Source organism: Leopardus geoffroyi, chromosome A1 (genome assembly GCF_018350155.1).
Source record: "Leopardus geoffroyi isolate Oge1 chromosome A1, O.geoffroyi_Oge1_pat1.0, whole genome shotgun sequence".
NCBI lineage: Eukaryota > Metazoa > Chordata > Mammalia > Carnivora > Felidae > Leopardus > Leopardus geoffroyi.
In genome coordinates this window covers 80,367,696-80,392,025 of record NC_059326.1, presented here as the reverse complement: position 1 = coordinate 80,392,025, position 24,330 = coordinate 80,367,696, and the positions used below count along the sequence as shown (strand labels likewise).

At 48.3% G+C, this 24,330-nt stretch overlaps 1 protein-coding gene across 3 annotated transcripts in view; it reads left to right on the top strand.

Annotated features, from left to right (window-relative positions):
* Window positions 1-610: 610 nt before the first annotated feature.
* The window catches only part of CARS2 (cysteinyl-tRNA synthetase 2, mitochondrial), a 45,243-nt gene continuing 21,523 nt past the window's right edge, over window positions 611-24,330 (top strand). Inside the window, exons 1-7 of one of the 3 annotated variants that reach the window (XM_045482062.1) lie at window positions 611-904; window positions 1,163-1,213; window positions 6,867-6,984; window positions 14,254-14,325; window positions 14,443-14,548; window positions 16,940-17,023; window positions 19,222-19,351. In XM_045482062.1, coding sequence (XP_045338018.1) covers window positions 693-904; window positions 1,163-1,213; window positions 6,867-6,984; window positions 14,254-14,325; window positions 14,443-14,548; window positions 16,940-17,023; window positions 19,222-19,351 — 773 coding nt within the window. In that variant the 5' untranslated portion in view covers window positions 611-692. The remainder of the gene's footprint in view (window positions 905-1,162; window positions 1,214-6,866; window positions 6,985-14,253; window positions 14,326-14,442; window positions 14,549-16,939; window positions 17,024-19,221; window positions 19,352-24,330) is intronic. The other 2 variants (XM_045482073.1, XM_045482065.1) reach the window with 2 other exon arrangements.

Genomic DNA, 24,330 nt, shown 5'->3' with positions numbered 1-24,330 from the left:
ACGTTGCTGTGTTGGGGTGCAGACGTTCTGTGTTGAGGTGATGTGTTTGCTGTGTGTGCGCTGGGGCACAAACGTGCTGTGTTGGGGTGCAGACGTGCTGCGTTGGGGTGCTGATGTGCTGCGTGTTGTGTTGGGGTGAGACGTGCTTCCTGAACCGGCGAGAAGCCGGAGGCGGGTGCCCGCACGGTGAACTCCGGCACGGGCGGGAGGTGGGCACCGGCCCTAATTCGTCAGCGCACAGCCCGCACGACGGGCTCCAGGGAGAAGAAGGGCCCTCTCCTCCGGACGCGAAGGAGCGCCTCTTCCTACCTCCTCCCGCGCCCGCGCCGCGCCCCGCCCCCAGCGCCACAGCAAGCGCCACACAGGCCTGTGGGAGGCGCCGCGGCCGCTTCCCGACCCCTTCTTCGGGGGTTGACAAGGCCGAGGCAGGTCATCTTCCGGAATGGGCGGGCAGGGCTGCGACCCCTTCCGGGATGGGCGTGGCGTGGTCAGATCCTTTTCCGGGTTGGGCGGGGCCTGGGCGTCCGCCGTTCTGGGTTGGACAGGTCACGGAAAGCCTTTTCCGGGGTAGGCGGGATCTGGAGGCCCTCTTCCGGGTGGGCGGCCCCAGTGCGAGTCCCTCCCGGAGTGGGCGTGGCGAGCCTGTCCCGCGACCGCAGGTCCCCAGGCTCCGAGCCGCGCGCCGGCAGGCCATGCTGCGAGCGTGCGGGGCGGGCGTGGGGCCCCAGCTTCTGCGGGCGGCGCTGGGCCTGGGGGCCTGGCCGGGTCCGGAGCGGGCGGCGTCGGGGACGCGTGGGCAGGGCTGGCTGCAGCCGGAGGGCCACGACACGGGCGTCAAGGTGTACAACAGCCTTACCCGGAGGAAGGACCCCTTGATCGTGGGCAGCGCGGACGCCGCCTCTTGGTAGCCGCCGGGGACCTGGGGGACCGGGGTGCTGGGGACCAGGGGCGGGAAGGACTGTGCGTCGGAAGGTTCTCAGGTGGAAAGCATTCAGTAAGTGACAAGTGCGTGGCGGCACAATTGGAGATACTGTGCTGTAGTCACGGGTACTTGACAGGCTTGGGCTGGGAATCCCCCAAACGTGGTTCTATGATACCCTGAGAATGTGGTGTCCTTTCTTGCAAGTATGATTCACGTGATGGATTGTAACTGTGTTCCTAGGTATAGCTGTGGACCAACTGTCTATGATCATGCACACCTTGGCCATGCTTGGTGAGTGACCCCAGTTTGATTTTTCACGCTTCAAACGACCATTTATTTTGTAAAGAAAGAGCCTTTTGCAGGTTTTTTCCATTTCTCAAGTGGCAGCTTAATACCGAATATAGTCCTGGTGCTGTGGGAAGCACACCTATTAACAGTCTCTCATTTCGTTCTTGTAGTAGTTCTAAGCGCTCATGCCCATTTCACAGGTGAGGAAACTGAGGGAGGCAATGAGGAGCAGTGATAAATGACCTGTTTTGGAATTAGATGTTTAATGCGATGAGGCCATTCCAGGGGTTAGGAGTCAGCTGGTGAGTTATTTCTGGCCCCACTATCTTCTTTCCAACTTTGGACAAGCCACTTTATTACCTTGAGTCCTGCTTTCTTTATCTTTGTGATGGGGACGATAATTGTATCCATCTTTTTTCAACCTGCACAATTTTTTTTTTTAATTTTTTTTTTCAACGTTTATTTATTTTGGGGACAGAGAGAGACAGAGCATGAACGGGGGAGGGGCAGAGAGAGAGGGAGACACAGAATCGGAAACAGGCTCCAGGCTCTGAGCCATCAGCCCAGAGCCTGACGCGGGGCTCGAACTCACAGACCGCGAGATCATGACCTGGCTGAAGTCGGACGCTTAACCGACTGCGCCACCCAGGCGCCCCTCAACCTGCACAATTTTTTGAAATAACGCCCATACAGTGCTGCTTGCAGAGTGCCTGAAGTGTGACGCGTGGTGGGGACTTCACAGTTAGTGTGAGGAACTTCCCCGAGGTCACACATTCAGGAAACCTGGAGCCTGGTGTCTCTGATCTCCCAGGTACTCGCTTTCTTTTTTTTTTTTTTTTTTTTTTTTTTTTTTTTTTTTAATTTTTTTTTCAACGTTCATTTATTTTTGGGACAGAGAGAGACAGAGCATGAACAGGGGAGGGGCAGAGAGAGAGGGAGACACAGAATCGGAAACAGGCTCCAGGCTCTAAGCCATCAGCCCAGAGCCCGACGCGGGGCTCAAACTCACGGACCGTGAGATCGTGACCCGGCTGAAGTCGGACGCTCAACCAACTGCGCCACCCAGGCGCCCCGGTACTCGCTTTCTCAACCTGCTAACCATCAGCTGCACTCCTGCCTACCTTTGTCAGAATTGCACTTTTCCTAATACTTTCTATGTTCTCTCATTTGTGTTTTAAATTTGTTGTGTTTCAGACCTAGACTAAAAGTGAAAAGCTACCTGTACTCATTACACTTTTTACAAAATCATGTATCACCCAGGAAGTTTGGAGCATTTTTTGTGTTTTGTTAACATCAGTGGTGTGGGAATCCTTTCTTCCTTCACCGTGGGCTAACTTAGCGTTACTTGTAAAAAGCATATCTTGACCTCTTTATTGAAGTATGAAATATGTTGGGGAAGTATTAAAAAACAAGAACTCTTCCCAACCTGGAAAAACCTCTCCACAAAGGCAGAAGACAAAGCAAAGTTTATTGTTGAGTGACATTAAATCAGAACGGGACGTGGTCACAGGCAGCCCACTAACAGGATTGCAAAGACAGAACTCTTAATCTCATAGAGCCAGGTGGGTGACACTTGTGAGATCAGGTGGGGTTTGTGACGTGCAGCCAGATGACATGTCCGGCCCATCCCCCTTCCTTCCTTGATGACTTTATTTCAGAAGGGTGGCTCTTAGCTCTGATGGATGTTAGCAAACAAACGGGGTCCCAGTGATCAATACAAGTTCTGTTTACTGAGCGTTGATGCCGCAAACTGAAGAAAGGAAATGTTTCACTATAAAGCTGCTTAGACCGAAGGTCTTCTAGAAGCCATCCGCACAATTTTCCACTTGCCCAGGAAACCTTTCCCCTCTGCATGCACGAGATCATGTTAGTGTGTCGTGTTGGGGTTTACACTGATTAATAAATACCTGAAACTCAGAGCGCCTGGGTGGTTCAGTCAGTTGAGCGTCCGACTTTGGCTCAGGTCAAGATCTTGCAGTTTGTGAGTTCAAGCCCCACATCAGGCTCACTGCTGTTAGCATGGAGCCCATTTCAGATCTTCTGCCCCTCTCTCTGCCCCTCCCCTGCTCATGCACGCTCTCTCAAAAAAAAGGAAACATTTAAAAAAAATATCTGAAACTTTAAAAAAAAAAAAAAAAAAAGGTGGCTCTTGGGTCCTTGAGAGTTTTCTGGTCGTGGGACTCAACAGAGGCTTCCTTAGCCATTAAAACCATCTACATAAAACATTTCATAAAAATTAAAACAAACCTTTTTTATTCTTTTTTTTTTTTTTTTTTTTTTTTTAATTTTAGAGCACATATGTGTGCCTGGGAGTGGGCAGAGGGAGGGACAGAATCTTAAGCAGTCTCCACACTCAGCGCAGACCCTGGCACGGGGCTCAATCCTACCACCTTGGGATCATGACCTGAACCCAAATGAAGAGTCAGGTGCTCGACCAACCGACCCACCCAGGTGCTCCTTACATCCATTTTAGAAGGACTGAGGAATTTCTGAAAGAAAGGGGCGGTGGGGGAGAGCCTGTTTCCTTATTTTCAGCTAGGAGAACCAAGCCTCTTGGTTATAATTTGTACTTGCCCTTACAAATACAGAAAAGAGTACAAATGTTAAGCGTACAGCGGAATGAAGTGTTCATGGCTCTTAGAGGGAGACATGTTACCGACAGCCTAGAAGCCTCCCCAGTGCCCCGTTCGTCAGTCTCGCTCCCCCCCGCCCCCCACTCCCCTCAAGGATAACCGCTAGGGGAGGCTGGGCTGGGAGACAGAACCCATTCTTCAGGAGTCCTTCAGGATGTCCCTGGGGGTGGAAAATCTAAGAACTACAAGAGTCTGAAGATACGAGTTCGTACAGGCAGGGAGGGGCAGGCCTGGCTCCACTGCCCCTAAGGTAAAGTTCGAAGTCCTGAGGTCGTCTCTGCAGTTCTATAAGCCTGTCCTGACTTACCGTCCAGGCTCACATCTCCCCACCTTCCTCCCCAGGTAGCCACACTGGCCTCTACTGAAAAAGACGTGTACCGGGCACCTGGCTGGCTCAGTCAGTAGTGTGTGCGACTCTTGATCTCAGGGTTGTGAGTTCAAGCCCCACCTTGGGCGTAGAGCTTACTTAAAAAAGAAAAAGAAAGACGTGTAGTTAACAGACACAACACCTGCTCTTGCTGTGTGCCAGGCTCTGCTCTAAATGCTCTGCAAACACCAGCTTCTGTAACGCCCTAACGGCACTGGATGACGGTGCTGTGATCCCCCAGCTACAGACGGGGACATGCTGGGAAGGGGCTGACATCGTGGACATGGAGTGGCCCCTGGGGGAGTCATGCACCTGTGGCCTCAGTGCCATGAAGCCCTTAAACTCCTCAGGGCCAAGCATGTGACTCTTTTTACTTTGTGCTTCTTACTTTTTCTCTGAAATCTCACTGCTTGTAGGGTCTTTCCCTGCTCAAGCCGCAGGAAGGGCATGGTGACGCCTGTAGGAACTCGTGCTGCACAGGCCTCAGGATCACGTCCAACAACCCCATGGGGTGGTGGGATTTTGCCCAGTTTCTGGGTAAGCAGTTCAAGCCTTCAAATGATTAAATATCTTGGCAAGGAGTTTCTGACATTGCTTTGTCACCCAAGCTGCGTTTGGGGAGTGGGGGTGTGGCAAGCCGAAGGGGTGTGATAACAGGGCTCGTCTTCGAGGGAAAAGGATGTTCGGAACTTAGGTTGTGCGGATGACAGATGAGTGTGAGACTACCTGACCTTGAGCTTTAAGGTTGCTTTTATGAGAAGCCAGATTCTTTTTGCAATTTATATCCAAGTTAGTTGGCGTTTAGTGCAATAATGATTTCAGGAGTAGATTCCAGTGATTCACCCCCTACTTATAACACCGAGTGCTCATCCCAGCAAGTGTCTTCCTGAATGCCCCTTACCCATTTAGCCCGTCCCCCTACCCACCTCCCCTCCAGCAACCCTCAGTTTGTTCTCTGTATTTAAGTGTCTCTCTCTCTCTATTTTTTTAATGTTTATTTTTGAGAGAGAGACTGAGTGTGAGCTGGGGGGAGGGGCAGAGAGAGAGAGAGAGAGACACAGAATCCGAAGCAGGCTCCAGGCTCTGAGCTGTCAGCACAGAGCCCGACACGGGGCTGAAACCCACAATCCATGAGATCGTGACCTGACCCAAAGTCGGACGTTCAACTGAGTGAGCCACCCAGGCGCCTGTGAATTTAAGAGTTTCTTATGTTTTCTCCCCCTCCCTGTCTTTATCTTATTTTTCCTTCCCTTTCCCCATGTTCATCTGTTTTATATCTTAAATTCCACATGTGAGTGAAGTCATATGATACTGTCTTTGACCAATTTCACTTATCATAATGCCCTCCAGTTCCATCCACGTAGTTGCAAATGGCAAGATTTCCATTCATTTTGATTGCCGAGTAATACTCCATTGTATGTATATATACCACATCTTCTTTATCCATTCATCCATCGATGGACATTTGGGCTCTTTCCATACTTTGGCTATTGTTGATAGTGCTGCTATAAACATGGGGGTGCATGTGTCCCTTCAAAACAGGACTCCTGTAACCCTTGGGTAAATACCCAGTAGTGCGATTGCTGGATCGTAAGGTAGTTCTATTTTCATTTTTTTGAGGAAACGCCATACTGTTTTCCAGAGTGTGAAGCCAGATTCTTGACATTTAAAATTTTTTTATGTTTATATGTTTTTTTGAGAGAGAGAGAGAGTGTGTGAGTGCAAGCTAGGGAGTGGCAGAGAAGGGGGGAGAGAGAGAGAATCCCAAGCAGGCTCCATGCTGTCAGCACAGAGCCTGACGCAGGGCTCGAACTCCCAAAATGGGACATCATGACCTGAGCCCAAATCAAGAGTTGGACATTCAACTGACTGAGCCACCAGGCACCTCCAGATTCTTGACACTTTTTTTTTTTTTCAACGTTTATTTATTTTTGGGACAGAGAGAGACACAGCATGAACGGGGGAGGGGCAGAGAGAGAGGGAGACACAGAATCGGAAACAGGCTCCAGGCTCAGCCATCAGCCCAGAGCCCGACGCGGGGCTCGAACTCACGGACCGCGAGATCGTGACCTGGCTGAAGTCGGACGCTTAACCGACTGCACCACCCAGGCGCCCCCAGATTCTTGACATTTTAAATGGCTCTTGAACCCTTTTGGTTTTATAAGTTTGAGTTGCCCCAGTGTAGCCCGCGGATAAGCCGATGTGTTAATATTCTATGATAGTTTTACGCGTTCTTTAGGAGTGACATCGTACAGCTTTCATTGTACTTGCCTCGATTTGTTGTTACTGCTGTTTTGCCATAGCGAAACATTACAGTTACTCTAGAAGATGAACTGGGATGGTAACAGCTCTCTGTATTTTAACCACCTAGTGCCATTGTATCAGCGGTGAATTTTTATACAATCCAATGGATGTAAGCGCACTTACCAGCTCCAACGTTAAAAGTGCTAATACTGCACCTGACATTGAGGGGATGCCTTTGTTAGTTTCTCGCGAGGACCCGCGTGGGCCCTTCTCCTAGCTGCACGTGAGCTGTCCATTCTGTCACATATCCGACTGCTCTGTGGCAGCCTGTTAAAATGTAAGGCGCTCCGTTTTAAAGATCACAGCGGTGATTTTCTGCATTAAAGACGCCCTAATACTTACTTCCTTGCAGCTCATATGTTAGATTCGATATCATTCGAAGGATCCTCACGAGGGTTTTCGGATGCAACATCATCATGGTGATGGGAATCACGGACGTGGATGATAAAATCATCAAAAGAGCTGGTGAGGTAAGCGTCGACGACGACCATGTTGATCGTGTGAGTGTTCTGATCCCTGCATGGCAGTGCCGTGGCTGTTGCACACGTGTGTTTTATGTCTCACTGTCCGTGTGTGACCCAGCGAGGATATGCTGACAGGTTCTCAGAGGAATCCCTGTCCCGGTAAAAGAGGCCTGTTCGATTTTGGTCACCAAAGCCTTTGATGCCGAGTCTCGCTCTGTCCCGGTCTCCTGCTTGAACCTCATCCTTTTCCTGGCCCCTCGGCCCCGCAGCCTCCTGCGCAGAGGGAAGTCAAGGGCCACTTTGGGCTAGAGAAACTGAGCTCATGGGAGGCTGAATTTTCCCACCTGTTATGTGTGAAGCGAACAGGGCACTTACAACTCATACGGTATTTAGGGGAAGTTTTTTGGGGGGAAGTTTTAACTGAGGGGTTGAAGTTAAATATTATAGTTAAATTTTTAAACGTTGACTTTCAAAGGTTTGTCTCTTCTGCTTGTCATAATTAGCAACTTTAACAATTATCTCTAAAGATCTGTAAAGGATTGTTAAACGGTCCAATCTGTGCAAAAACCTACACAGAGAATGTGACATTCCTGTTATTTTAGAAGATGTTTGTATGTACTGAACACTGTATGTGCTATTTTTTTTTTCTTTAGGAAACCAGTGTATAATGTTTTATAGTCTGCTTCCTCCACTTAGTGTATTTTGAGAATTTTCTTCACGTTCTTAAATATTCTTGAGCATTTTTAAATAGCCTCATAACATTCCATCACATGGACGTATCATAATTTATTTACCGTTCTTAGTTTTGGACTCTGAAGTGCTTCCATAGTCAAACTTATTTTCTAGAAACCACATCTCCCTGTTTCTCACAACTTGCCTTTTTTTTTTTTTTTTTTTGTAACTTTTATTTACTTAAGAAATCTCTACACCTGACATGGGGCTCGATGTCACGACCCTGAGATTAAGAGTCGCACGCTCCTCTGACTGAGCCAGCCGGGCGCCCCCCAATTTGCCTTTTTAACAACTCGACAGCATTCCATGCAGGGGGCTGTGCAGCAGCTCCCCGTCTGGGCTGCGTCGTTTATAGCTGTTAAAGATAGGGCTACTGTGAATGTCTTTTTTCCATAATGTCTTGTTTCACTAAATACTTTTCCCAAAGTGGAATTTCTGGTTGAAGGAGGAGTGGGTTCTTTGATAAGGCTTTTCTTCTAAGAGTTGGGCCACTCAGAGCGTTTACCAGTGGCACTGAACTTGGGCTCCGGCTTTAAATGTGTTTCCTCGCATCCCTCGGCACAGCTGGGTTGGCCAGTGTGTTGGCAGCTTAGCCGGTGTGCCATGTTCCCCTATGGTAGACTCAATCTCCATTTCCAGAACTGTCCCCGAGGGTGTATCGACCCACCAGGGGTCAGACCTCCGCCTGGCTTTGTGCCCACGAAGGTGAGGGAGACCCTTCCTGGCTGCACGGAGCTTGTATCCCCTGTGAGGCGGACGATCCCACAGAGGGATGCTCGTGTGTCACATGGCTCATCTTCTAGCCAGGATGGGGGACCACAAGGAAATCCATCAAATCGCCCCGGAATTCAGAAATGACTCCCTGGAGGAGGTTAGCCCGCTGACCCGCAGTTAGTGTCAGAACAGGGTTGAGTCCCGGGACACCGGCTGCACGTTCAGTGACAGAAAGACGATACCGCAGGCTGGGAGCGGAGAGCCGGCAGGCCGGCCTGGGTCACCGTCCCTGGTGCCCTGGTGGCTTCCATTCTGTCTCTGCCGCTGGGGTCAGGTGTCCCCCTGGTCCAGCCAAGGCCATGCAGACGCGGGGAGCCATCCCTTCGTCAGGAGCTGCAGTGAGGGGCAGACGTGAGAGGACAGCAGGGAAGGCAGGGGCGAGGGGTCCCCTGGCAGGTACCGCTCTGTGATAGCTGGCTGACCCCACAGGAGGAGGGGCTTGGAGTGGCTTCCCCAGGACCGTGTGACTTGAGTGTGTGCTCAGCCACCTCGCTGGGGGCACAGCCTTCTGATTCTAGAGTGAAGCTTTTGAGCAAACGAGCTGGCCTGGGGAGGGGCGGGGGGCAGGGAGCTGTGCTGTTGTCTGGAATGTGCTAGGAGCGGAGGCTGGCCTGGGCAGGCGCTGGGAAGGCTGACCCCACAGGGGCTGAGCAGGAAGGCCTGTGTTCAGAATGGAAATGGCACCCAGAAATCTGTGGTCTCTGATGTCGTGAGCACGTACTTGGAACACGGCAGCACGAGGCGTTTGGAAATGCAGGTCGGTTAAGGAGGAAGGTGACGCTGTGAGTGTTTCCTCCATCCTTACCCTCAGTGGGCACCTGACAGCCCAAATGGGTCCCTGAGCTTGATGAATCGGGCTCTGCTGTGAATCCGCAAAATCGGGGGTGGAAACCTCGACCTGAAAGGCCTGGGTGAAGACGGTCAGGCTCTGGAGGGCGCCAGGGGAAGGGGTGGGGGTTGGTTAGCCAAGTGGGTGACGGGACACATGTCCCAGGAGGGGCGGCAGCAGGGGTAAACACAGGTAGAGGGAAGTTAGAGGATTTCACAGATACCATGAGGAGGCAGCACGTGTCAAAGAATTGTGTTATACTTAAGGGCACAGGCATGCCTCATTCGGTTAAGTGTCTGACTCTTGATCTCAGCTCAAGTCATGATCTCATGGTTCGTGGGATCAAGCCCCATGTCAGGCTCTGTGCTGACCATGCAGAGCCTGCTTGGGATTCTCTCTCTCTCTCTCTCTCTCTCCCTCCCTCCCCCTCCTTCTGTCTCTGCTCCTCTCCCGCGTGTGCTCACTCTCTCTCTCTCTGTCTCAAAATAAACCAAAAAACAACAAAAAAATCATCTTCTACTTACACTATGAACAGGCTGGTAGAATTGGCTGAAAGATTCTGTATGCAGAGAGCGCTTAATTTTTGACCCCTGAGAATTTCCATACTTGTCCCGTCATAGGATGCTAATGTGGCACGGGGTAGACCTCTTCAAGATATATCTGTAGGATGATAAAGCACATATCTGAAGCATGGTTATGAAAACATCTATTTGTTTTTTAGCATCTCGCAAAAAAGGCCGTCTTTTATCCAGTGCAAGCTTTTTAAGTGACGGCAGTATTCTTCGTGCCATCTGCTCCAGCACTTCTAAAATATTTTAAATTATAACATTATGCTTTTCTGAATCACTCCCTTGACTTTAATTTTTGGCTCAGTGTTACAGTTTGTCGGGGATAAAAACCACAGACGGGTTTCTGGGGTGAGAATTTCCAGAGGAAGATGATACATCTGCATAGTCACCGTTTGTAAGAAAACGTGTAATGAATGTGGCAGAGAGATTTGAGCCAAAGGCATTCTTTCTGTGCTTCAAGAACACCGGCCCCTGTTGCTCTTCTTTCTGGGCGGAAGGCTGGACGCTCAGCGTGAGTGCCAAGGCCCGAGCAGTGGGGCCCTTGCCAGGGGTAGAACCAGCTTGAAATGGTTTATGATGGTCAGGGTGAGCTGGACAGGAATCTGAAATCACGGGACTAGGACGCCGTTTCGGCACCTGCATCCTACGGTTTGCTGAGGGGAGGCGGGTGGGGAGCAGTGCCAGCCCGATGGTAGTGGGATGACCAGCTGCCTAAAAATCAAATTTAAAAACTTTACTTTTAGAGTATGATTCCGCTCCTCCCTGCAAAGCCGGCAATGGATTGATATTCCCCTTACAATTCACTGTCACTCAACATTTCTGAATCATGCCCTCTGGGCTCGTGCGTGTGAGCTGGAGAAGCCACAGGCGGAAGAGGGGTTGCGTGTTTGCAGTGTGGTACTTGCTAGGTCGTTACAGGAGCATGTGTGTGGCCGTGTGCGTGAGTGTGCATGTGTGCAGCTGTGCGTGTGCGCGTGTGCATGTGTGCAGCCGTGTGCATGTGTGCGCAGCTATGCGTGTGTGTGCTGCTGTGTGCACATGTACATGTGTGCGGCCTTGAACGTATACGTGCAGCCGTCTGTGCGTGGCCGTGTGTGTGCATGTGCAGCTGTGCGCGTGTGTGTGCAGCTGCGTGCATGCATGTGTGTAGCTGTGTGCGTGTGTGTGCTGCTGTGCGCATTGTGCGTGTGTGTGTGCAGCTGCGTGCATGCATGTGTGCAGCCGTGTGCGTGTGTGCTGTTGTGTGCATTGTGCATGTATGTGCAGCTGCGTGCATGCATGTGCGCAGCTTTGTGCGTGTGTGTGCTGCTGTGCGCATTTTGCGTGTGTGTGCAGCTGCGTGCATGCATGTGTGCAGCCGTGTGCGTGTGTGCTGTTGTGCGCATTGTGCGTATGTGTGCAGCTGCGTGCATGCATGTGTGCAGCTGTGTGCGTGTGTGTGTGCTGTTGTGCGCATTGTGCGTGTGTGCAGCTGCGTGCATGCATGTGTGCAGCCTTGTGCTGTTGTGTGCATTGTGCGTATGTGTGCAGCTGTGTGCGTGTGTGTGCTGCTGTGCGCATTGTGCGTGTGTGTGCAGCTGCATGCATGCATGTGTGCAGCCATGCGCATCTGTGCGTGTGCATGTGTCTGCAGCCATGCGTGTGTGTGCATGTGTGTGCACGTGCATGTGTTCTTACTATTCCCCTTTTTCTGAACTAGAGACCCGGATTCTAAAGTTCACACGGGACGGCACAAAAGCAAGAGTAGCAGGAAAGTTCTGTAAAAGAAGAGTATTAAGGAGGGAGTAGTCTGACCCGATGTTAAAACACACTTTTAAAGCTATGGAAAATTTTTTGTTGTCATAATCTTTCCCTTTTCTGGCACAGTTTTGAGGTCAAACAGACCTACGATCAATTGCATTTAGTGCACATGAGGCCTACAGTACAGTGACATGTGTGCACCTGTGAGCCCGTCTCCCATGTGCAGACGCATGTCTCCATCCATCCATCACCCTGAAAGCCTCCTCTGCCCCTGGCCATCCTCCCTCCGTGCCACCCTGCCCCCAAGCATTCACCAGTCTGCTTTTTGTCGCTGTCAAGGTTGTAGGAATTAAAGGTCATTGTACAGATACAATGAGCAGATAACGGGACATGTTAGAAAGTTGGACGTAGACACAGTAAATAATGGAAATTTGTCTTATGGTGACGATGGCATTTCACATCAGTGGGGAAGAGAGGAATTATCCAGTAGAAAATGTTGACAGTTAGGTAAGCATCTGGGAGAAAAATAAACCCCAGTTGAATGTGTGCCTCAACCAAATCTAGGGCAGATTGGAGACTTAATATAAAAGAAATGGAACCCCAAATTACTAAAGGAACTTTGGGGCAGTTTTTATAGCCTCCTATTGGGGAAGGCTTTCCTAAATTTGTTTCCAAACCCAGGAGCCATTTGTGGGAAAAGATTGAGAAATACAATTTTTTTTTTAACGTTTATTCATTTTTTGAGAGAGTGAGAGACAGAGCATGAGCAGAAAAGGGGCAGAGAGGGGGAGACACAGAATCTGAAGCAGGCTCCAGGCTCTGTGCTGACAGCTCAGAGCCCGACGCGGGGCTCAAACTCATGAACTGCGAGATCATGACCTGAGCCAAAGTCGGACGCTCAACCAACTGAGCCACCCAGGTGCCCCAAAGATGGAGAAATATAAAGGATTGCTAAATATAAAAATTTTTTCTACATGACCTAAGATAACCATAGTGTTGAAAGACTGTGAAAATAATTGAAATTCACATCAGAGATAAAAGGCTAATTTCTTTCATGTAAAAATACTTCCTACAAATCGGTAAGAAGAGAAACGGGTGTGGTGGCCATACGTTCCCTGTGAATGTTTCCTAAACACATGAGATGTTCACGCCCCCTCAGAGGAGGGAGATACATGTTACAGTTACGAGAAAGCATCTGTTAGCTGTCATGTTGACAGCGTCCGGAGGTGAGTCCCCTGCGCGGTTGGGGCTGGCCCCGCAGACACTGACGCACCCTCCATGGGGACTGTGGACAGTAGCCAGCAAGGGTATGTGCATGTGCCCTCTGCCCGGCTGTCTCAAGTCCAGGGCTGTAGCTCAGAAATGAACCTGCATGTGTGTGATGTGACGTGTGTCCCAGCAGAAGACAGCGTGACGAGGGGCCTGGGGAGGGGCTCTGAGTGTGGGTGTGTGATGGGAGGCAGTCAGGGGACAGGTCCGGGTGGTATCGTGTGCAGGCCGCAGGTTCAAGGCAGGGCGGTACATTTCAGAAGGGAGTTGCAGATACGTGTGGGGGGTTGCTGGGGGTCGTGTCTTCAACAGAGGTGTTAACCAGCATCGTCCATTCACACCGTTGTCTTCACAGCCGCACCGAATCCTCGTGGCAAACTTGGGGGTCATCTCTGTGTTGCAAAGAAAGCCTGAGGCACAGGGGTTCATTGCCTTCCCCACGGCCACACAGCTGAACCGCCCCTTTGTTCGCCAGGTTTATTTATTCAGTACCTGTCTGTTGGTGAAAATTTCTAGGATGATTACCTGTCTGGGGCCCTGGGCAGGAAAGACCATGGCTGCAGAGTGATGGGGTTGGAGGGGGCATCTCACTTGGGAAAGTTTCTTACTGTCCGGGAAGCGGGAAATGGAGCCCTGGTCTGGGGGCCAGGGGCTGGGGAGGAGCCGGGGCTGCGGAGGCCAGTTGAGGGAGGGAGCGGCTCCCGCTGCCTTCACATGCCCAACAGTGTCCGGTGCCGTGTCCTGCTTTTGGTCCCCGAGTGTTTTTTTCTGCTGATGCCGAAAAGTAAAAAATACTCTGGGAGCCTGGTTTTGTGCGCCAGCGCCCTCTGAGAAGCTGGGGCTGCAGGTGCGCGTCCCCAGATGCCCCGAGCGCAGAATTCCACGTCTGTCTCCGGGGCCGGCCTGCCCACCCGCCCTTGGGTGGAACACTGCCCGCCCACTGCCCTGTGTTCAGGTGCTGTGTTACTTTCAAAATACTTCCCCGAGTTCCTCTTTCATGTATTTTTGACTTGTTTTCTTTTGCCCCCTGGGGGGTAAGGGATAAGATAGGAACCCAAGTTTCTGCTTATTATGTAGAATAGATTGAAGTAGCTTGCCCTTGCCCTTGCCCTTGCCCTAGAAAAGTGGAGGCTTTTGTGTGTGTTTTTGGGTTTGAATTACGTAACAGAAATCGTCACATTGTTTATTCCTTTTTTCTCTCTAACCAGAACACGGGGTCTGTAATGAGCCTTCGTGACTAGCTAAGTGACTACAAGGACTTGGAGACCTGACACTGAGAGCCCCTCTGTGAGCCGGCCGTGGTGAACTGAGGCCAGCCGCGTGGGGCTCCACCTGCTGACCAGCTCGCCTGTCTCTCTGCAGATGAATGTGTCACCTGCTTCTCTGGCCAATCTTTACGAAGAGAATTTTAAACAAGACATGGCAGCCTTGAAGGTAAAGCGTGTTGTTGAGTCCTCTCACCACAAGGGGGTGCCATGAGCGGTGGAAGCCAGCATGGTGGACCTCCACTTTTCACCCGCCGAAAGTCACTTCTCCTTTGCCTTCCTTCAGGTTCTCCCCCCGACGGTGTACTTGAGGGTAACTGAAAATATTCCTCACATCATTTCTTTCATCGAAGGAATAATTGCTAATGGGCATGCTTATTCGACAGCACAAGGTAGGGTTATGCTGCTTGAACTGATCATTGGGGAAACGCCTGTAGGGTTTGGAGGAACTGGACGCATGTGAACAACTTCCTGGAGTAAGCCGGATGGTTTACTGTCTTTCTTGAGGTGATTCCTGTGTGAAACGTGAGATTTTCTTATGGTTATTGTACCTCTTGGCGAAGCTGTTGAATCCGTTCTTTTTAAAACTATTTTCCGTGGTCACAGGAAGACATGAACATCTGGAGAGCTCACCTAGATAAAGCAGTTACCGCAGCCAGGTGGCAGGCGTACAGGTGTTCTTTCAAGCCCTTCTTTTAGCGTGGTTGCAATTTTCCATGACAAAAAGCTGGGGATGTAAGCCGTACCCTTAAAGTTGCACATTTTGTTAAAGACTAGCCCTCTGACATTTTTCTCTGTGTGCGGGTGTATGTTTGAGGGGACAGCGAAATCGGGCTGTGGACATCCTGACCCTCCCACGTGCACCTCTGAGTAAGAGAGCACCCCGCGTAACCCGGGTCGTTATCCGACCGAGGTGCCGGACAGTCCCTACCGCATCCTGTCCTCCGCATATTCATGCCCTGCATTTGTCCCTGCCTCCCCCAGCCTGGTCCCCTGCTGGCCGGGACTGTGCTTTCTGTCTGTGTTACCACTGGTCAGCCGCACCGAATCCTGGGGCCCCTTCCTCTGGCTGTGTGTGTGTGTGTGTGTGTGTGTGTGTGTGTGTGTGTCCCTCTGGCCGAGGTCTCCTGTCCTGGGAACTTTTCTCCTGGCATTTTTGCCTCTGGGATGTCCTTCACTCTCAGCTACACCCCCTCCCCCCCGTCCTTCCTGATCCAAGTCCCAACTGTCCTGGACCCCCCAACCAAGGCTTTCTCCCTCCCAGGACACTGCTTCACCTCTCGTGGTGGAAAGCGGACTTCGGCCTTGTTCTGGTGCCAGTGCTGTGTGGTTGGTAGCCGGGTATGTGCTGCCTGAACTTGCTGGTCATGCCCTTGTGTTTTGTCACTTTTTGTCACTTCTGGGGCCACAGGAACCTTGTGCTGTTAATGAATGACCCACCAGCATGCCCAGCCTGGGGCTGGGAGAAACGGGTATTGCGACGCTTGTTGAAAGTAAATAACAAGTTAAGTCACAGACTGTAAGGCCTGAGGGTGTACACAGCTTCTGCAGGTCACTGGACTTACTGGCCGGAAGCATCCTTCTTGCAGGGGTCTTGCTGGGAGCACAGACCCACGTGAGGGACCCCGGGTCCCCCAGGTCCCCGGACCGTGCACTGCCTCTCTCGGTAATCTCTGCGTACACAAGAGCATACGTTTTTGGTTTTGTTTTTCCTTTACCTTATTTAGATTTTGTTTCCAAGAAGAACTTGTTTTTAAGGGGCTTAGGGGACTGAACTGGAGTTTGCTCCAGAAAATACAAGAATTGTTTCCCTGTTGCCACCCTGTGACGTGGAGTGAGACGCACCACCCGGAGGGCAACCCTCACGAGGGGCAGAGGCGCTCATCCGAACGCGCTTTATCATTTTATTACTATGCTTTATTGTCAGTTTTTAATAATGACAGTGTAAATGTAATGAAGTCAAAGTAAATTGACGTTAACTCAAACTCCATTAATTTGAACTTTTCAACAGTTCCGTAAAATCTCGGTTGTAATTTGAATTTTGAATTCTTTGAGGAAACAGTTCAGCAAATTGGTAACATGAGCGAAGGTGAGGGGAATTGTCTCCTTTTTGAGAGCGTGTTGACGTTCTGACGTGGTGGACTCCCAGTGTCCCTACTTACCCCTGGCGTAGCTTGGGCTCCGATATGAGCTCTGGGAGAAGAGGACAGGCCAGGGCAGCGCCCAGCCACCCAGGGCCCTTGTGCCAAGTCCTTCCCCGCCCCACCCCCACCCCCAGTCAGGATAGAGATCTGATGTCACAGTCCCAGCCGCTCAGCATGGGGCTCCTTCCTGTGGGGGGGGGGGGTGCTCCAGCACCCGCTTCCCCCTCGTCCATCAGGGTGCTCGAGTGTGGAGGTGTTTGGGCTCCAAGTGAAGAGATGGTCGTAGACATATCTGGGTCAAGACGGGTTTTTTGTAGCCGCAGAGCCCAGAGCTGAACGCAGGCCGCGATAACACACCCTTTCCCCTCTCGTGAAAAAGAACCATCTCGTTTGACGTAGATCTTACACTTGGGTTTTCACACCCACTCTGGATGTTCGTGATATGTGCAAATGCGTGCTTTTACGAAATAGTGGTGGTGGCATGAATTCTGAACTCAGAGACAGAACAAAGGGGCCACGTGTAGGCCAGATGCCAGATTCTGAGTTTGAGTCCTAATTACCGGTCAGCTCCCAAGCCCGTGTAGATGCTGATATTTAAGACTGAGAAATGATGAATTTCTAATTACCTTTGTAAAACAGGCAATGTCTACTTTGATCTGCGGTCAAGAGGAGACAGGTACGGCAAGCTCGTGGGTGCGGTCCCCAGTCCCGCCGCAGAGCCAGGTGGGTGGACACCCCCCCCTCCCCTGTGCTCAGCCTCCCCCTCCCCTGTGCTTAGCCTCCCCCTCCCCTGTGCTCAGCTTCCCCCTCCCCTGTGCTCGGCCATGGTGATGGTGCCAGACCGTCCATCCCAGCCGTGCTGTGCATTTAAGTCCCTATTTTCTAAGAAAGGAAATTTGTGGAGTGTGAGGTTCACGTGGCAAGTCGTGAGTCTCCCCCAGCCCTTCCCCAAAGAGCACACGTTCACGGTGTCCCATCTCCCCACTCTCCTCCGCCTTGCTGGTGTGTTCGGTTCCACGTGTACTTGGCCATATGTTACATCCCCGTAGATATTTTACCGTATAGTACGTTCCTAGGGGATTTTAATCTCTTCCTGCAGTCCCTTCTGTTCCAGTGACTGTTAGAATGAAGCTATTTTTGTGGAGAAGAAATGTGTATAGAGAAGTAAATTTAAAATAATTTTAGGGGCCCCTGGGTGGCTCAGTTGCTTAAGCATCCGACTCTTGATTTTGGCTCAGGTCATGATCTCACGGTTCGTGGGATCGAGCCCCGCGCTGGGCTCTGTGCCGATGGCACGGAGCCTTCTTGGGAGTCTCTCTCTCTCCTCTCTCTCAGCCCCTCCCCTGCTCTCTCTCTCAAAATGAACAAACTAAAAAAAAAAAATAAAAATAAAATAATTTTAAAAGGATACTATTTAAAAGCACCAAATAAAAACAAGCAAAATCTCAAAAGACAAATTGTCCAAGTCATTTCTGTCTTAAGGCATTATCCTCTGCTCTATAAACAATGCCATTTAAATTTAATTACTGACAGTATTATTTGACTCCTCAGAAATTGTGTCTGTTACTCTTAGTAGTATCCTGCTCCCCTTCTGAAAGGCCAGAACCGAGGACTGCTGGACTGGCCACGCGTGTTCATATGCGGTGTGCCCCCTGGAGTCAGAGGACGAGCTTCTGAGACACATGTTCTAGCATCAGCAACGCTTTTGTGTTTTGATAGACTTTATTTTTGGGAGCACTTATAGACTCACAGCAAAACCGAGGGGAAGGAACAGAGATTTCCCACATTCCCCTGCCCCTACTCGTGCACAGCCTTCCCCATTATCAGTGTCACCCACCGGAATGGGACGTTTGTCATAGTGGACCTGTGTTACACATCATCACCCAGAGCCCATGGTTTAACATCAGGGTTCACTCCTGGTGTCGTACATTCTTTGGAGTTGGGCACATGTGTAATGACACGTATCCACCATTGTGTTATCACACGGGGCCACCTCCCTGCCCTCAGACCCCTCCCCGTGCTCCACCTGTCCGTCTTCTATCCCTCCTGACCCCTGGCAACCAAGGATCTTTTATCATCTGCATAGTTCAGCCTTCTCTAGAATGCCATAAAGTTGAAATCATACAGTCTGTGACCTTTTCAGACTTGCTTTTTTCACTCAATACACATTTAAACGAAAATGTGCATTTAAGCCATTAGGCCCCACCAGGATGTGGTCAAGGGCAGAGCCCCTTGGGGACAGGGGACTCAACTACCTTCCACGTCTCTTCATGGCTTGATAGCTCATTTCTTTTTAGTGTCGAGTAATATTCCACTGTCTGGATACAACACGGTTTATCCACTCACCTGTCAGAGGGAATCTTGGTCGCTTCACGTTTTGGAACAGAGAGAGAGCCCAGTAGTGGCTCATCGTACAACCTCGTGTTATCACCTGACCCTCCTCTTTGGGGTTTTCTTGCCCCTCCAATGTGATGGATATTCTGGTTTTTGGTGTGTGGTTTTTGTTGTTGTTATTTTTCTCTATATAATTCTCTTTTGGGGGCAAAGTTACCCTGAAACTCATTTGCTGGCAAACACAGCTTTCTCACAACAAGAATAAGGCAGAGAGAGCTCAGCCCAGTGCCCCCCTGGGAAGAAGCCTCAGTGTTTGTTATTTGAAATCCCGACTCGTTCTGCTTGGTGGGAGCTGGCCTTAGCTCTGCAGTGAGACCTCACAGTCCGGCATGTTTTAGATAAAAGCATTGGGTAGTCCTTCCAGTGGCCACCTGGGGAGAGAGACCCGTGAATGAGAGATGTGAGGTCACTGATAGGAAGGCACAACATCTTTGGGATGTGCCTCCTGCCTCCGTCTGGTGGCGGTGCTGTGTGGGTTTGCCTGTTGTAGATTCTCGCCCCTGATCGGTCACTTGATCTGTTGGCAGTTGATTCTGATAAGCGGCACCCCAGCGACTTTGCCCTCTGGAAGGCAGCTAAACCCCGGGAGGTGTTTTGGGCCTCTCCTTGGGGAAACGGGAGACCTGGCTGGCACATCGAATGTTCCACCATCTCAAGGTAAGGTTTTGTGTTGCCGTGCTGGCTCACACAGTGCCCAACTTGGCTGGCACAGGGTGTGGGTGTGGACAGTGGGGACCATTCCGGGGCTTGGGAGGAAGGCTCCGGGCTCCAGAGGAAGGGACCAGCCGTAAGAAGGGAAACCAAACCCCGTCCAGTCTTAGCACCTGTTCTTTTTAGTGGAAAAGCCAGCTGTACAGGTCGGTCCTGGATTTCCCGTGACACACTGGACACTTCCAGATGCCCCTTTGTCTTTCCTCTGCTGTGGGTTTGGGGCGGGCCCCTCAGGGACAGGGCACTAGACCACCTTCCTCTTGATTTTTTTCTTTTTTTCTCTTTCATTAAGTTTTTTATCTTAGTTCCAGTATAGTTAACATGCCGTGTTCTGTTAGTTTCAGGTGCACAACGTGATGATTCAACAATTTCGTACTTTATTCAGTGTTCATCACTATGAATGTACTCTTAATCCGCACCCCCTGTGACCCCCATCCCCGCCCACCTCCCCTCTGGTGACCATCAAGTCTCTATAGGGTTAAGAGTCTTTCTGGGTTTGTCTCTTCTCCTTTGTTCATTTTGTTTCTTAAATTCCACACATGAGTGAGATCATAGGTATTTTTGTCTTTCTCTGACATATTTTGCTAGCCTTTATTACGCTGTCTAGATCCATCCATATTGTTGCAAATGGCAAGATTTATTCATTGGCTGAATACTATTCTATCGTGCGTGTGTGTGTATGTATTTATGAGTACATATATGTGTGTGTGTATGTATTATGAGTATATATACATGTATGGGTGTACATATGTATGTATCTATGTAAAAAACACTTTCCTTATCCATTCATCTATTGATGCACACTAGGGCCGCTTCCATAGTTTAGCTCTTATGAATAATGCTGAATAAACATAGGAGTGCATGTATCTTTTTGAATTAGCGTTTTTGTATTTTGGGGGTAAATACCCAGAAGTCTGATGACTGGATCCAAGGGTAGGTCCATTTTTAACTTTTTGAGGAGACTCCATACTATTTTCCACAGTGGCTGCACCAGTTTGCATTCCCACCAACAGCACATGAGGGTCCCTTTTTCTCCACCTTCTCGCCAACACTGGTTGTTTGTTGTATTGATGATTTTAGCCATTCTGACAGGTGTGAGGTAATCTCGTAGTTTTGATTTGTATTTCCCTGATGAGAATGATGTTGAGCATCTTTTCATGTGTCTGTTGGCCGTTTGGATGTCTTCTTTGGAGAAATGTCTGTTCACTTTAGCCCATTTTTCATTGGATTATTTGGGTTGTTTTGTGTTGATTTGTATCCATATTTTTTCCTCCCTCCCTCCCTCCCTCCCTCCCTCTTTCAAGTAGGCTTCACACCCAGCATGGAGCCCAACACAGGGCTTGAACTTATGATCCTGAGATGAAGACCTGAACTGAGATCAGGAGTCAGACGCTTAACAGACTGAGCAACCCAGGCATCCCTGAGTTGTTTAGTTCTTTATGTATTTTAGACACTAGCCCTTTATCTGATATGTCATTTGCAGATATCTTCCCCCATTCAGTATGTTTTCTTTTAGTTTTGTTGATTGCTTCCTTTGCTGTACGGAAGCTTTTTATTTTGATGAAGTCCTAATAGTTTATTTTTGCCTTTATTTCCCTTGTCTCAGGAGACATATCCAGAAAGATGTTCCTACGGCTGATGTCAGATCACTGCCTGTGCTCTCTAGAAGGATCATTATGGTTTCAGGTCCCACATTTAGAGCCATCATCCATTTTGAGTTTATTTTTGTGGATGGTATAAGAAAGTGGTTGTTTCATTCTTTTGTATGTAGCTGTCCAGTTTTCCCAACACCATTTGTTGAAGAGACTGTCTTTTTCTCTTTTTCTTGCATATTCCCGTCTTCTGTGTTGAAAATTGACCATAGAGTTGTGGGTTTATTTCTGGGTTTTCCATTCTGTTCCATTGATCTGTGATGTCTGTTTTCACCAGTACTATGCTGTTTTCATTACTAACACAGTCTACAATTGTGATATCTCCAGTTTTTTCTTTTTCGAGATTGCTTTGGTTGTTTGGGGTCTTTTGTGGTTCCATACAAATTCTAGAGTTGTTTGTTCTAGCTCTGAAAAATGCTGTTGGTATTTTGATAGGGATTACAATAAATGTATAGATTATTTTAGATAGTATGGACATTTTAACATTTGTTCTTCCAATCCATGAGCATGGAATGTCTCTCTTTTTAAGTAAGTTCTCTGCCCAGTGTGGGGCTTAAACTCACAACCCCCCAAATCAAGAGTTGCGTGCTCCACCAACTGAGCCAGCCAGTTTTGTTTTTTTGATGAGGCTGGCCAGAGGTCTGTCAATTTTTCTGATCTTTTCAAAGAACCAGCCCCTGGTTTCATTGATGTGTTCTCTTGTGTGTTTTTTTTGTTTGGTTGGTTGGTTTTGTTTGTTTTTTAGTTTGTATATCATTTATTTCTGCTCTAATCTTTATTGTTTCCTTCCTTCTGCTGGTTTGAGGTTTTGCTTGTTCTTTTTCTAGCTCCTTTATGTGTAAGGTTAGGTTGTTCATTGAGATTTTTTTCTTGCTTCTTGAGGTAGGCTTGTGTTGCTATAGACTTCCCTCTTAGAACCACTTTTGCTGCATTCTAAAACGTGTGGACCATTGTGTTTTCATTTTCATTTGTTTCCATGTAATGTCATTGATTTCTTGGTTGATCCATTCATTATTTAATAGCATGTTATTCAATCTCCCTGTATTTGTAGTTTTCCCAGATTTTTTTCTTGTGGTTGATTTCTAGTTTCATAGTGTTGTGGTCAGAAAAGATACATGGTATGACTTTGATCTTATTCAATTTGTAGAGATTCATTTTGTGGCCTAATGTGTGAACTCCTCTGAAGAATGTTCTATGTGCACTTGAAAAGAATGTGTATTCTGTTTTAAGATGGAATGTTGTGAATATATCTGTTAAATCCATCTGGTCCATTGAAATGAGAGGGGTGTTAAAGTCCCCTATTATTGTGTTACTATCCATTAGCTCCTTTATGTTTGTTACTAACTGTTGTATGTATTTGGGTGGTCCTGTGTTGGGTTCATAAATATTTACAGTGATTATATCTTCTTGTTGGATCGTCTCCTTCATTATTATATAGTGTTCTTTGTCTGTTGTTCCAGTCTTTGTTTTAAAGTTTTTTTTGTCTAGCATAAGTATTCCTACCTGGCTGTCTTTTGACATCTGTTTGTATTATAAATGTTTCTCCATTCCCTCACTTTCGTCTGAAATGAGTCTCGGGGTGCCTGGGTGGTTCACTCGGTTGAGCGTCCAACTTGATTTTGGCTCAGGTTATGACCCCAGGGTCATGGGATTGAGCCTCACATCAGGCTCCATGCTCAACATGGGGATGCTCTCTCTTTCTCTGAAATAAAAAAAATAAATAAAAAATAAAAAAAGATTTGAAATGAGTTTCTTGTAGACATCATATATAGATGGGTCTTTTTATCCACTATCACCTTATGTCTTTTGATTGTAGCATTTAGTTTACATTCAAAGTAATTCTTGATAGATATGTATTTATTGTCGTTTTGTTATTTGTTTTGTGGTTGTTTTCATAGTTTTTCTCTGCTCCTGTCTCCTCTTTCATGGTTTGCTGGCACTCTTTAGTGATATATTTGAATTTCTTTCTCTTTATTTTTTTGCAATCTATCATTGGTTTTTGATTTGTGGTTACCTCTAGGTTTGTTTATATCGTCTCCTGTATATAGCAGTCTATATTAGGTTGATGATCACTTAAGCTTTAACCAATTTTTTACTCTTAACCATGTTTTAGGTATATGGTGTCATACTTTACGTCCTTTTATTTTGTAAGTCCTTTGACTGATTTTTTATAGATATACTTATTTTTACTGCTTTTGTGTTTTTTCATTTTCATACTCATGTGGTCTTCCCTTTCTACTCAGAGAGTCCCCTTTAACATTTCTTACAGATTTGGTTTAGTGGTTATGAATTCCTTTAGTTTTTGTCCAAGAAACTCTTCATCTCTCCTTTTATGAGTGATAGCCTTGCCAGATAGAGTATTCTTGGATGCAGGTTTTTTTCTTTCAGTACTTTGAATATATTATGCCTCTCTGGCCTGCAGAGTTTCTGCTGTTCTGAAAAATTCGCTGATAGCCTTATGGGCTTTCCCTTGTATGTAACGGTCTTCTCTTGCTGTTTTAATTTTTTTTTATCACTACATTTTGCCATTTTGATTATTCTGTATCTTGGTGTGGACGCCCTTGGGTTACTTTCCTTGGGGGATTTCTGTGCCTCCTGGATCCAGATATCTGGTTCCTTCCCCAGAGGAGGGAAATTTTCAGCTATTATTTCTTCAGATAAATTTTCTGTCCCCTTTTCTCTTATTCTCAAATCCCTATAATGTGCTTGTTATTACACTTGACAGGGTTGCTGAGTTCCCAAAGTTTATCCTCATTTTGAATTTTTTTTTTCTCTCACCAGCTCAGTTTGATTACTTTCTGTTGCTCTGTCTTCCGGGTCATTAATTAGCTCCTCTGCTTCCTCTAGCCTGCTGTTTATTCCACCCAGTGTATTTTTAGTTTCATGTATTGTGTTCTTCATCACTGTTTTTGTTTGGTTGCTTGTTTAATCTTTCTGTTAAGGGCCTCACTGACATCCTCCACTCTTTTCTCAAATCCAGTGAGTATCTTTACGATCCCTACTTTAAATTCTCTTTCAGATATAGTACTTACCTCTGTTTCACTCGGGTATCTTGCGGTTTTATCCTGCTCTTTCATTTCGGACATACCCCTCTGTCTCATTATATCTAACTCTCTGTTTCTAGGTGTTGGGAAAGTCAGCCATGTCTCTTGCTCTTGAAAGTAGTGGGCGGTATGCACTTTTAACTTTTAAAAGTCGGTATGCCTGACTTTTAACAAGGGGCACTGGTCCTTTTCCACGGGGGATGCCAAGCTGCTGTGGAAACGGGGTGGC